This window comes from Stylophora pistillata, chromosome 4, assembly GCF_964205215.1.
Source record: "Stylophora pistillata chromosome 4, jaStyPist1.2, whole genome shotgun sequence".
Classification (NCBI taxonomy): Eukaryota; Metazoa; Cnidaria; class Anthozoa; order Scleractinia; family Pocilloporidae; genus Stylophora; species Stylophora pistillata.
Genome location: NC_142522.1, coordinates 29255843 through 29268681, shown reverse-complemented (window position 1 = coordinate 29268681; position 12839 = coordinate 29255843). Strand labels below are relative to the sequence as shown.

General features: G+C 40.3%; 2 protein-coding genes across 2 annotated transcripts; both read left to right on the top strand.

Annotated features, from left to right (window-relative positions):
- The first annotated feature begins 367 nt into the window (after positions 1-367).
- Positions 368-2376, top strand: LOC148733238 (endoplasmic reticulum transmembrane helix translocase-like). Its single transcript, XM_088757167.1, has 5 exons — positions 368-478; positions 1395-1507; positions 1588-1686; positions 1775-1871; positions 2207-2376. Exons 1-5 carry the CDS (start codon positions 370-372, stop codon positions 2359-2361), a joined length of 573 nt encoding a protein of 190 aa, XP_088613293.1. The 5' UTR covers positions 368-369; the 3' UTR covers positions 2362-2376.
- A 1771-nt stretch (positions 2377-4147) lies between these two features.
- Positions 4148-9716, top strand: LOC148733237 (endoplasmic reticulum transmembrane helix translocase-like). Its single transcript, XM_088757166.1, has 7 exons — positions 4148-4292; positions 5427-5562; positions 6043-6103; positions 6861-7003; positions 7854-7965; positions 8912-9055; positions 9344-9716. The coding sequence occupies exons 1-7, from the start codon at positions 4190-4192 to the stop codon at positions 9449-9451; spliced, it is 807 nt and encodes a 268-aa protein (XP_088613292.1). The 5' UTR covers positions 4148-4189; the 3' UTR covers positions 9452-9716.
- The last annotated feature ends 3123 nt before the right edge of the window (positions 9717-12839 follow it).

The window sequence follows — 12839 nt, the reverse complement described above, 5'->3', positions numbered from 1 at the left end:
ACTTGCGAGCAGGCACTCGTGTTTGGGTTTTGCATTTCGGCCCCAATTCCGGGTACAGCCACCAATTGCAACCATAAGCAGCCGCTTGGGGAAGAAGTTATCGAAACCTCTTCATTCTACAAGTGCAAATAGCAGTACTGCATTACTTCAAGTAAAGAGTCAAAGAGTCTCAGAGAGTCTTTAAACAACTAGTAAACCATAGACAAGTTTAATAACGCAACCAGGTATTTTAGAAGATATTGCAGACATCCATTCCACCTAAATAGTGACTGATGATTCATCTGCTTATGACCTTCGTTTTTAAGATTTGTACTTCCTCGATACGTACATTTAATTTGTGACTTTATCTCTTTCTGTAAATAGCTGACTATGATCACCGGAGACAATCCACTGACTGCATGCCACGTGGCACGCGAGCTGCGGCTCACCAGGCGCGAAATAGTAGTTTTGTCACCACCAGAGAGCACAAATAACCATGGTAATGTCTGCTGAGTTCTCTTTTGTATTTTTTATCTCTAAACTATGTCGATGTCTGAAGTAGTTGATCCATTCTAGCCATGTCAACGCATATCCTCGTTAGTTTATCGCGATTTCTTAATTTTCGTTTGGAGACTTGAAAATGTCAAATGGCTAAGTTGTTGGCAAAGTCTCCTCTTGTCTGTCGTTGTGGTGTTCACCCTTTCACTCCCGAGATCGAAGCATTAACTCTCCGCACTTTCTAACAGACATTTACTAAATTTTGAGCACTGAGAATTGGATGTTCAGTCATTCGAAATCCCCCTCGGTAGATATTTTCCCCGTTTTTCATCACCTTTTATTTTAAAACGTAACGACACCGTATGGAAACATTCCTTTTTGGTTCCACCCTAGAGTTCAGAGGGTTAATGCGTTATTTTGACTGAAAAAAAAGGACCCACCCCCTCCCCCCCTCCCCACCACCACCTTTTATCCATATTCCCCAATGGTGATCTAGTATTTTCTTTGGTTACCGTGAATCGATAGAGGTCTCTGTTTTTGTTACGTAACCGACCCGAATACAAGTTATAGCTAACAGCTGACGACTTCGTTTAGTCCCACTGATCAAAAACTACACTAAAGGAAAGTATCCATAGAAAAATCCTGTATTAATTATCTTGCTAGTGCTTAATTAGCGAGTAACGTTTGATTAAAAATTCAGCATCACGGCTCGATGAGGCTTAAACCAGTGCTTTCCAGATATCAGATTGGCACTGTTATCAACTGAACTGGGAAGCCACTTCACGTGAGGGAAGAAAGTTTTAGTGGGTCTTTTCTCCTTGTATATGAGTTTGAGTACAGATGATATGCTAAATAAATGAGATGCATTTGTTTCTTTCTTTAATGGCTGTGGTCCCCGTTTTTCTCTCGGCATACAGTTGAAAGCGAATGGCACTGGCAGCCAGTGGATCGCTCTTTCAGTCTTCCCATCATTCCATCTGGTGGTATCAAAGAATTGACTTCCAAATTTGATCTGTGTGTCACTGGCGAGGTAATTTACTTTTGTGTACTTCTTTGTGGTTTTTGCTTCGACTTGAATCATGTAACAGTGTTTGCTCATTAATTTTGCAGGCATTTTCCTACTTGCAATCTACAGAGAAATTATCAAAGTTTTTCCACGCCATTGTTCAGAATATACAAGTGTTTGCCCGAGTGGCCCCCAAACAAAAGGTAACACAACAGTAAGTTCAACACCACAACAAATTGGTTTATAGAGTAATTATTTTGTCTATTACTAACTGCCCTTTGCCTCACGCAGGAACTGGTCATAACCAAACTTAAGAGTAAAGGTTTTGTGACTTTAATGTGTGGCGACGGGACCAATGATGTTGGAGCACTCAAGCATGCGCACTGTGGTAAGACCTCTTGCTTCTTAAGGTTAATGTAACGAACCTGTCCCAAGTTCTCTCGGCGTTGTGTAGCTAATAAGTGTACAGCTACCCAGAAAAATTGTCAACTGAGTAACCAGATGATTTTAGAGTACATTTCGATTGAGAATTACTCATTAGGCTCCGGTTGTTCAAAGAGCGAATAACGCTATCCAACGGATAAATCGCTATCCATCGGATAAGAGTTGCGAAAACGTACTCTGCTATCCACCGGATAGAGATATATCCGCTGTATAACGTTATCCATCCTTCGAACAACCGGGGCCAGATATTTAAAGTTAAAAGTTAAATTATGCTTTCAGGTGTGGCCCTGCTTGCCGGCGCACCCGAAAAACTACCAGAACCTGGAAAGAAGAGTGTCCACAAATCCAAAGAAGAAAAGCAATTCACATCTTTTCGAGATAATCTGTCCATATACTTGGACGTAACTCTTGATGTGGTAGTTTGGAAAATATAGAATACCGGAAGTTGGAACCGGAACCGGGATACTCGAAATACCCGGAATTCCCGGAATGACCGAAAATAAGAAATTTAAAAAAAAAATAAAAGTAAATTAATAAATAAATAAGAATATTAATGATTAAAATTAATGATAAGTTCACAACTTAATAAAATAATTTAATACGGAATTTTTCTCTGAGGGTCCTAAAAAAGAAAACACTTACCGGCACTGTTCATGGAGATGCACGTCTTAGAATTTAAAAAGTCTGCGTCAGGCCAGTAGCCCATACAGCCTAAGCGACGAAATATCTCTACTCTCCCTTCCCCCTGGATGGAATGCTAGTCCATCACATGGTTACTCCCCGTTTTAAATTCGCCTCCACCGATTTGCACACCTGTAGGATGTCTAATCTAGGGCGCCATGACCGTTTGGCCGCCACGCTTTTCCAATTAGTTTAATAGTTCAATTGTAAAAAGCTCCGAACTATAACAAATTAATACTCTACCTTAAATAATTATTAACCACGCATTGGCAGCTATCAAAGCAGCTACCATTAAGACCAGCCGTCGGCCGTCTACAGTTAAAATTGAGAGATCGTCAGTTACTCGACACCTTTTCGCGTTTATCATATATACCTTGAATATATACCTTTGAATATAAACCTTGTTTAGACGAATCCATCAGTACAAGGTTTATATTCAAAGCTATATATTCAAGATATATTTAATATACGCGAAAAGGTGTCGAGTAACTGACGATCTCTCAATTTTAACTGTAGACGGCTGGTCTTAATGGTAGCTGCTTTGATAGCTCCCCATGCGTGATTGATAATTATTTAAGGTAGAGTATTAATTTGTAATAGTTCGGAGCTTTTTACAATTGAACTATTAAACTGATTGGAAATGTTGCATTTGTTTAATCTTCTGCAATGGTTTCGGCAGGAAAAGCGTGGCGGCCTAATGGTCATGGCGCCCTAGACATCCTACAGGTGTGTAAATGGGTGGAGGCGAAATTAAAACGGGGAGTAACCATGTGATGGACTAGCATCACATCCAGGGGGAAGGGAGAATACAAATATTTCGTCGCTTAGGCTGTATGGGCTACTGGCCTGACGCAGACTTTTTTAAATTCTAATACGTGCATCTCCATGAATAGTGCCAGTAAGTGTTTTTTTTTTAGGACCCTCAGAGAAAAATTCCGTATTAAATTATTTAATTAAATTGTGAAGTTATCATTAATTTTAATCATCAATATTCTTATTTATTTATTGATTTACTTTTTTTTTATTTTCAGTCATTCCGGGAATTCCGGGTATTCCGAGTATTCCGGTTCCGGTTCCGAATTCAGGCATTCCAAATTTTCCAAACTACCCTCTTGATGTAGTTATTTCGAATTAACAGAGATCAGCAAACGCATATTTTTCAAAATACGCTGTGAAAACGAGAGGAAGGTGCATTTGATACGTAGCCCCCATCAGGGTTATAAGGATTCCGCGATGGCATAGTTTGCTTATCACACTGCATTCTGCATGTTCGGCACGGTCTATCGACTTTCGATGAGTCGAAAAGACTTCATCAATTGCTTCTTATTTTGTGATTGATTCATCATCAGATATCGCACTCTCGAAGTTTTTTGTCTTTAAGGAAATCATATGACGTTTTCTAAGGGCGAAAACTAAATTAGTCATCGAACTTGAAGACGTAATACAAGCTTACCTGGGTATTTTTTTTTATGCAACTCTGTTCAGCAACATTGCATTGTTTTTTTGTTCTAATTGGTCTCTCTGGTCTCCACTAAGACAGCTTTATACTTGTTGTGTTGTCTTTAGAAAAAAATCCAGGAGATGTTAAAGCAGATCGACGAGGCGGATCAACTTCAAGTTGTGCGGTTAGGAGATGCCTCAATTGCGTCACCTTTCACCTCTAAACTATCATCTGTCATGGCTGGTTAGTAAAAGACAAATTGTTTTGATTCATTTTCTAAAGCACTTGGGAAATCCTCATCTGACTCAATCAATCAATCAATCAATCTTTACTTCTCCTAACATAAAAAGACATATCTTAAGTTACAACAGCTGTTAGGAGTCTAAGATACGTAAAACATCCTGTATACAAATTATAGAAAGTAAAAATACATAAGACATCCTGTATACAAATAATAGAAAGACCAAAGATTATATTTAAAAATAAGCCTATTTACAAAAACATTGTTAAATCTGTGAAAGTGTAGTGTGATCGTCCGGGTGAGTGTAGTCCTGAGAAGGACTGTTGTCGGTGGTAGTGACTGACGTTTCGACAACCTGTGCGGTAGTCATCAGCATAAAATGGGCAGCTCCGTGCATTGCGGAATGTTATCAACTTGCGCAATATCCTGAATAAAACCTTTCTTGCGAAAAACAATTTCTTTACATTTCGACGGATTACAAATCCTACTATTTACCTTAGACCGAACTAAAAACTGATCCACCAAATCCGTACGATAGTGGCCATTACTCCAAACGGGAACAATGAGAGTAGAGTCCTCCGCGTATTTAAACAGAACTGGTTGACTATCTATGCTGATTTCCAGATGACTCTCCAGAGTTATCCTGGATCACAATGATGTTGTTTCAATACATTCTAATTGGTTCAGAAAGTTGGCGCCAGCATATTGACTGATCAAATGACTCCCTTTGATATTTTCTTATGTCCTGCTCGGCCATTACAAATATTTCTTTTTTGCGCAACGAGACTTAATATGGATGGGCTCAAATGGAATTTTACTGTTTAGTCATGTTACATCACGACTTATTTTCCCATTACGTCGACTGTAACTCTGATCACCGGCTTGTTGACGTACGTCTAAATCACTATGATGAGGTACTTTTTTTCCAAGCTTCGCTAGTTGTTTGTTTGTAGCGTATCATCTCGCTCATACGCCCCGGCAGATACGCCGGCTCATACGCCCTCAATACGCCGGCTCATACGCCCTCGTACGCCCTCAATACGCCGGCTCATACGCCTTTGCATGTAATGCAAAGAAGGTAGCGAGGAAGCACTGATCTCCAGCTGATCATGTCTTCTAATTGATGTTTGTTACAGTTTGTCACATCATTAAACAAGGTCGATGCACACTGGTCACCACTCTACAAATGTTCAAGATTCTTGCGTTAAACGCACTCGTGCTGGCCTACAGTCAAAGTGTGTTGTATCTTGATGGAATTAAGTTTAGTGATGGGTAAGTTCGAGTTTATGTTTTTTCATTTTACCCCTGCCTGGCTTAGATGAAAGGAAGACGCTTGGGATATCCAGAGGCCTCCACTGTGCCAGCGAACCCCCCCCCCCCCCCCACCCAGATAGAATAGTGCTCCCGTGCTGCAGAAGAATGGCTGCTGCCAAAATTCTCGAGATCTTCAAAATACCAGCTGTAACGAAGTTGAAAAGCTTCATATGAGCCTGCGCGGGTGACAATGACCACTGACTAGAGAAGCCCGCCGTGCTCGTGTCGGCGAACTTTGTTTAATTTTTTAACTTGATATACAAGATTCAATCCTATCGAGTATGACTCTCTAATGTTCAACTGCTGAAGACCAGAGTTAGTTGTTGATGCTAACTCTATTCAAGCGTTCCGAGGTCATTCCTCATTTATTTGTCCTAGGGGAGGTACGCCAAGTAATGATTTAGTAATATAATCCTCGATGTTGTGCTTCTCTTACAGACAGGCAACGTTACAAGGCGTTCTATTGGCTGGTTGCTTTCTATTTATTTCACGTTCTAAGGTGAGAAAACGACAAATAGCTCAGTGGTGGGGGTCGGGGAGTTTGATGCCAGTTAATATGCACCAATAATGGTTTTTACTTCTTACAAAAATAGATATGGCGCTTAGATATCGATTAGTGCAGCTGCAAGACATCCTTACATTTAAATTCCATTGCCCTCCCCTCTACAATTAAGAACACTCGCCCTTCCCCCCCACCCGTCCTTTGATTAGCAAGATCTGATGCCCAGTTCTCCCTCCTAGGAGCTTTACTTATCCCCTAGTCTAAGATTATTAAAAAGAATTTCGCGTGAGAGTAAGGTTGCGCTCTGTCGTGGATAGCGTATCGTAAAAGTATTTTAAAGGTACAAATGAATCACTTCTGGGTTAAGCTAACGTCCTTTGCAGTCCACCCTTGAAAGATAAGTTTACCGGGAAGACGATGGGTGAAGGGGGCGGTAGGGGGTCCGAGCTGTGTTTTAGTAACATAGCATTACTACATAAAAGGGTAAAGAGGTGGTTAGGTTCCGAGCGCCTATTTATATGAGTTGGTACGAGTGAACTCTTGTCGTGAGTGGCGTGCCAAATGTTGAACAGTGTAGAGAGAAACGTGACCGGGTACCCATCCCGATGGGTGAAAACATATCGTGAAATTTGATGATGATTTAACGTGATTAAACGCCACTTTCTTGCTTGTCACATGAAGACTTACAGATATTCCAACCTTTAGATTTTATGTGAAACCACTATATTCACGGATTTTCATACGTCTCTTTCAGCCTCTCTCGATCCTCTCTAAACGTCGTCCTCTTCCAAACATATTTAATATGTATACCATAGTAACAGTACTAAGTCAGTTTGCTATTCACTTCTGGGCTCTCATATTTATGGTACAACAAGCAAAGCGTCTCACCCCGACCATGTGAGTATTACCATCGTCTTATTGAACACCTTAAATGACAAACAAGAGTTGAAAGACCAACGTGGCGTGTTTCTCGGTGTCAAGTTAAGAGCGTGGTTGAAGCTATGAAATGCACGGTTAATAACAAATAAATGAGTCAGTGTCTGAGCTTGAAATGGCTCCCCTTCTGACCTCATGCGATAACATTCGAGTTTGGCCAGGAATGGCTGATAAACCGCCTCCAGGTTAGCTCAATGGATAGAGCGTTGGACTGTTGTGCGGGAGGTCGAGGGTTCGAGCCCCGGCCGGACCAACACTCAGGGTCTTAAAATAATTGAGAAGAGTTTGCTGTCTCTCTATAACATCAAGAAATGGTGAGATATTCTAGTCTTCTCGGATAGGGACGGATAAATGGAGGTCCCGTCTCCTGCAGGGTTGGGGTAGGAGACGTCAATTTTCCCACACACGAGATTACTGTGTGATGGATGTCCTCCCCTGGGTGGGATGGGTGGGTTTACAGTGGGCAATATGTTAGAAAACTCTTTACTGGGTTAATCATGTATTTACCCTCTTGAAGTAAAGAACATTGTATTGTATTGTATGTTATGAGTATATGTTGAGTTTACTTTAGAGAAGGCAAAACCAATGTTGTTTAGGAAATGTCTTTTTAGTCAGATTGTCATCATGTTTCCGGTGCACTGAAACCTAAACCGAAATGCAGTCTAGTCAATCGCGTTTTCCCTTCCTTGCGGAAGTCTTCACGTCATCGCGTTTTCAGTTTTCGATTATTTCGTATGATTTTTTCAAGTCCGTTAGATTGAAGCTGAAGTCTTTGTCTCTGCGTTCTAACATTTTTGCACTTACGTTGCAGGGACTCGCAGCATGTTGACTTAGAAGCAAAATTTCAGCCGACTATCGTAAACAGTACTGTTTACATCGTCTCGATTGCTATGCAACTGGCTACGTTCGCTATCAACTATAAGGTACTGTCACACAAAGACAGATAACAAAGCACTTTCTCCAAGCCTTGCTAGCTTGGTTGTTACTTGAATACTTTAGGGAGATCTTCTTAAATCAACGGACTTACTAAAAATGTTACTATGTACTTATTGACCAAGTGGAAGGGCTAGAAAAGAAAATGTTTGGTTCGACGTCATCACACACAGACCGAGCGCAGCAATGATCGAGATCTAACTGTTTTTCCTTCCAGCCTAACCAAAGTCAGTCAGTAGGCACTAAATCATATAACTACTAGGTTTTTAAAAGAAGAACAAACTTTAAATTAAGATTGAACCTAAAGAGGACGCAACAGTACACATAAGAAGGGTGCGTGCTAGACAACTAGAAGGTAGAGTTTACAATTAAAAGAAAAAAAAATTCCGTAATTTTTTAGTTTGAGTAATGACTTAGTAATTCACCTTAAAAACGCGAGTTTTATCTTGTGTCCCTTTTATTTTAAGTTCAAGTCCACAATTTGGATCTACGTTCTTAAAAAATGAAACAGAGCTTCGTAAGTGCGGAGCCGGACGGCTTTTCTGGACCGACTCTCATTAACTCTTACGGCCACGTTCATTACACGTTCATTACGGTTTTCTATAGGATTGCGCGGACAGGGCCCTTCGGGTCACATGATAATTTAGTGCAACCCTTGAGTATTTCAATATTAAAAATGTGCGCAGTTTTCGTTGGGTAAAAGATTTTCTTCCCTAGCATTGTTTATTTGATCTCTTTGATCCCTTTTGTTCCTCCACTTTCTTGAAAGATTGAATCTTTAAAATGGGGCGTCTATGTGATTTCTGTTGCTCAAACCTATCAAAAATCATCTCCAGTCGGGGATATTGCAGTTTGTTAGAAGACAGTTGTTTGCCGAGCATCACTGTTTTGTGTTGTCCATCGCGCTTAACGTCTTGCTTCGCATGCATTTTACAGGGTCATCCGTTCATGGAGAGCCTGCTAGAGAATAAAGCCTTATTGTACAGTTTGTTAGCCTCTGGTGGATTCATTGTGTGTATGATCACAGGATCTGTCCCCGAAATAAATCAGCAGTTTGAAATCGTGTCCTTCCCTCCCAAGGTAAACTTTGTGCTGGTTGTACTATTGTACTGTGAGAAGTTAAGTTACTGTCGCTGTTTGCGTCCTTCCTTTTGTTTTAACGTTTTATTACTTATTCAAGATTTAGTTTAAATTCCGGTGTCACTTTGTAAGCTCGATACTAAGATTTGAAGCTGTTTTACTTTCACTGTTTGACTTTCACTTACAAAGTTCCTCCTGGAGAAGACCGAAGCCCGAAAATAAAATTAACTTAACTTAAACAGAGGATTTTCACCGGAACTTATCCTCTTGTTCTCGCTTATCTATTAGTTCCGTGAAACTTTCATGCACGTCCTGCTGGCGGATTTCGTGGCGGTGTTCATCCTGGACAGAATATTAGACTTTTTGCTTGGCAGTGCAAAGCTTCGGCAGCATTGATGCGAGGAGACACAAACTTCTCCAAATAAGACGCATTTATTCGGCCGAACATCTAAGACACTCCAATCGGTTGACGTCCGATGGCGAGCGGAGGATTTTTCTTTGAGAATGAGACGTGAATGTGAAATGTGATATTCTCTATAATAGATTAGCTAGACCCTAAAGATAATTACTTTGCAAGCTGTAGAGAAAGCAAAAATTTGAAGATTAAATTGTTCATTGTTACAGATCAAAATATTGAAATAAACGTACTCGCTTAACACTCGTGGAATGGGATTCTCGACTGATATCAGAAGTTTCTATGTCGATGGGTGAGGAGTAAGGTAGTAATCAGTATGGTTTACTTCAGTTGGAAAGCTTTGCACATTGTACGTGAGTAAACGGGGGCGTTACATCCTGATTCGCACAGTCACACGAGTTTACCTCCGGAAACCTAAAAATAGTTGCATTTTCTTACCAGAAATAGAATGCTTTGACTTTAATCATTTGACTAATTCCCTGTTTTGTAATGTTATGTAATTCGTAATGGTGACCTTTTCAAATTTTAACATCATTATTAATCACAAGAGTTAGATCAAAGCTCACTTTCAGTAAATTACCTTTAGATACAGAAAGGACAATAAATCACCTTATCCTGGCAGCTGATTGACCTAACAACTATCAAAGAAGGCAATGAAGATAAGATTGTACTCTATGTGTACACTATATATTACACTGTAGTTGTTAACAATAGCCTCAGAAGTAGACCACGTTTGGTACACATTAGTATTTCGTTCTCTGGGCGTTTGTTTGAGCCTTATAGGGAACATTTAAATTGGGAAAGTCCCGTTGAAAGGCCGAAGTGGAAGTTAGAAATTCACCCAACCGTAGCTTACAGATACTACTCGCTACTTTTAACAATAAGAACGCGCGTTATATAGATACCTAATTATCAGCAAGCATCGGCTGCTAAAATGCGTAACATTTTTCTATCTCATTGACGAAAGTGGTCCCCGAAAAACGTGAAACATTTTTTTCCGAAACAATGGGAGTAAGACTTTTTCGGAGGGGCATCTTGCTAGGTCCTTCAGTACCTCTAGCTCCCGACTGGCTCTTCAGTGAGTACTCAATATAACATGTAGGTTTTTCCTTTGGTAAAGTTGGTAAATGGGTGAGTGAGTGAGTGAAACCATGTTAAATGCATTGAGTGCGGTGCCCTAGATCAGCTCATTCAAATGCATTGCTGACTGACATTAATGATTATGATAAAAATAAAACTAATAATAGCGATAATGTGCGCTCTAAGGTGTTTCTTTTCATTGTTTCATCAGCATGCTAGGTACGGCAAACTTCAAAGATAAAGTTTCTGATAAAAAATTTCCACAACCTTGAGTCTATTATACAGGAAAAATTTTATGTTCATAAATTGTACATTTGCTGTAAATAACGATTAAAAATCTACACAGAGCAGTTGCTCGTAAGTCTACAAGTTCACTCCGCCGATGATTAGGCCAAACAAGCTTGGTTGGCTTGTTGCAATAGCGCCCCGCAAATCCCTGTTCTCTTTTCATCAGATAGGCACCAAAGAACATTGCTCTATTTTGGAATGACGTCTAGGTTTGCTGTCGTTTAAGTTGTCACCAATAGCTCTGAGAGCCCCACCAATTTCCCTACATAGTCTCCGTTCGGAATCACTGAGGACAGCATGGTAGTCAGCCGGTGAAATTTGTTTATTTTGGGGGCTATCCTCGTCTCTCGTTTGCCGACTTAATCCTCTTGGTCTCGCGTGGGTCTCATTTGAAATGCTCTGTCGACTAGCAAACTTGAACTTCATTTTGCCTGTGTGATTTAAATGGAAAGTTAATCCCATTAATGATTTCAGTTGTTAATATCGTTATTTCGTGAATAAGCGCCCAGGCTCTATAATGGATGCCCCTGAGGCCATTATCTCAAACAAGAACCCCTATTGAGTAAGTGGCTCTCACTCCTCCTCCCTCACCTTCTTAAATGGTAGGGATACAAGGTAAGGGAAACCTGTTTCTACTGCCACTTCAATATTTTTTTCAAGCTGCACCTACAGCGGAATCAGTCCAGGAGAATAGCTTCTTTTCCGTAAAGTCACTTCCAGTTACTTTTCCATCACCATATTAACTCATGTATATTGCACGATCCTTCGCAGTAAAGCACTATTTGAGCAATAGTGAAAATCAGACCTGAAAAAAATTTCAGGCCTGTACGGGATTCGAACCACTGACCTCTGCGATACTCAGTAGTGCAGCGCTCTACCAATTGAGCTAACAAGCCAACTGGGAGCAGTTGGCCTGCTCCCAGTTGGCTTGGTAGAGCGCTGCACTAGTATCGCAGAGGTCAGTGGTTCGAATCCCGTACAGGCCTGAAATTTTTTTTCAGGTCTGATTTTCACTATTGCTCAAATAGTGCTTTACTGCGAAGGATCGTGCAATATACGTTTCATAACCGCAGTTCATACATATGTTTCATATGTTTGTTGTTATATTAACTTATGTCTACATGAATAGTGTTGTAGGTTTTGTCTTTCTTTTAAGCTAGATTTAGCCTCCCAAAAAAATTACAGTTTGTTCAAGGAGAGGCTTAATAATCGCCCCCTTGATTATGCACCCTCCCAATAAGCACCCTTCCGACTTTACGGAAATTTCAAGTAAGCGTTTGGGGGTTTATACGGAGAAATACGGTGTCTAAACAACTTTTGTGTATCATCAAAATATGGACTAAACAAAGTAAGACGTTTTTCATTGTTTAGTTGAATTCGTTATTTTAAAGTATGAAAAATTAGAGAGAAAATGACACAATTCTAAACGATTCCTGTTCACCCTGTATTTCAACTGCCATCTTGTATTAATGTTTTTAAACCAAAGAGATGTAAAAAAATTAATTTTTTTGCCGGCATAACACTAACACAACGTTACGTGAAATAACTGACCTGTAAACTGCCTTGTTACTTCACAATTCAGAAAGCTTTCCGTCCGCCTCAATTCCTTGCAATGTTATGTAACTTCTCGGTCTTGTCGCGTCGATGTCTCAGACAGTAGTGTTATAAGTGATCGTCAAAAAATGCTTCTGCGCAGAATTTGCAAGAACCAATAACGTGACCCTCCACTTCAGAGATGACTTTACACGCTATCCTTACGTGAAGGTATCGTGGCCGATGGTGAACCACAGTACTTGTAATCTGTTGGTCAAGAGTTTTAGCCCTTCGCCCTAAAATACCACTTCCTGGATTTGGTCTCTGTCGCGCCGAGTTTAAGATCATTTAATTCCTTCCTGCGCATTGTCATTACCCAACTTGTCTTCCACTCGCCAATTGGAATTTTTTAGTCACTTTGCATATTTGTATTACTTGTTCCACGCGCGCAAGAGCGTGAAAGGCCCC

Bases quoted from the DNA above. Each gene is read 5' to 3' on its own strand.
- LOC148733238 (XM_088757167.1), top strand. From the start codon at position 370: ATGATCACCGGAGACAATCCACTGACTGCATGCCACGTGGCACGCGAG. The intron at 1,508-1,587 runs GTAATTTACTTT...TTAATTTTGCAG, and splicing joins ATCTGTGTGTCACTGGCGAG to GCATTTTCCTACTTGCAATC. The intron at 1,687-1,774 runs GTAACACAACAG...TGCCTCACGCAG, and splicing joins GAGTGGCCCCCAAACAAAAG to GAACTGGTCATAACCAAACT.
- LOC148733237 (XM_088757166.1), top strand. From the start codon at position 4,190: ATGTTAAAGCAGATCGACGAGGCGGATCAACTTCAAGTTGTGCGGTTA. The intron at 7,004-7,853 runs GTGAGTATTACC...CTTACGTTGCAG, and splicing joins AAGCGTCTCACCCCGACCAT to GGACTCGCAGCATGTTGACT. The intron at 9,056-9,343 runs GTAAACTTTGTG...CTTATCTATTAG, and splicing joins TCGTGTCCTTCCCTCCCAAG to TTCCGTGAAACTTTCATGCA.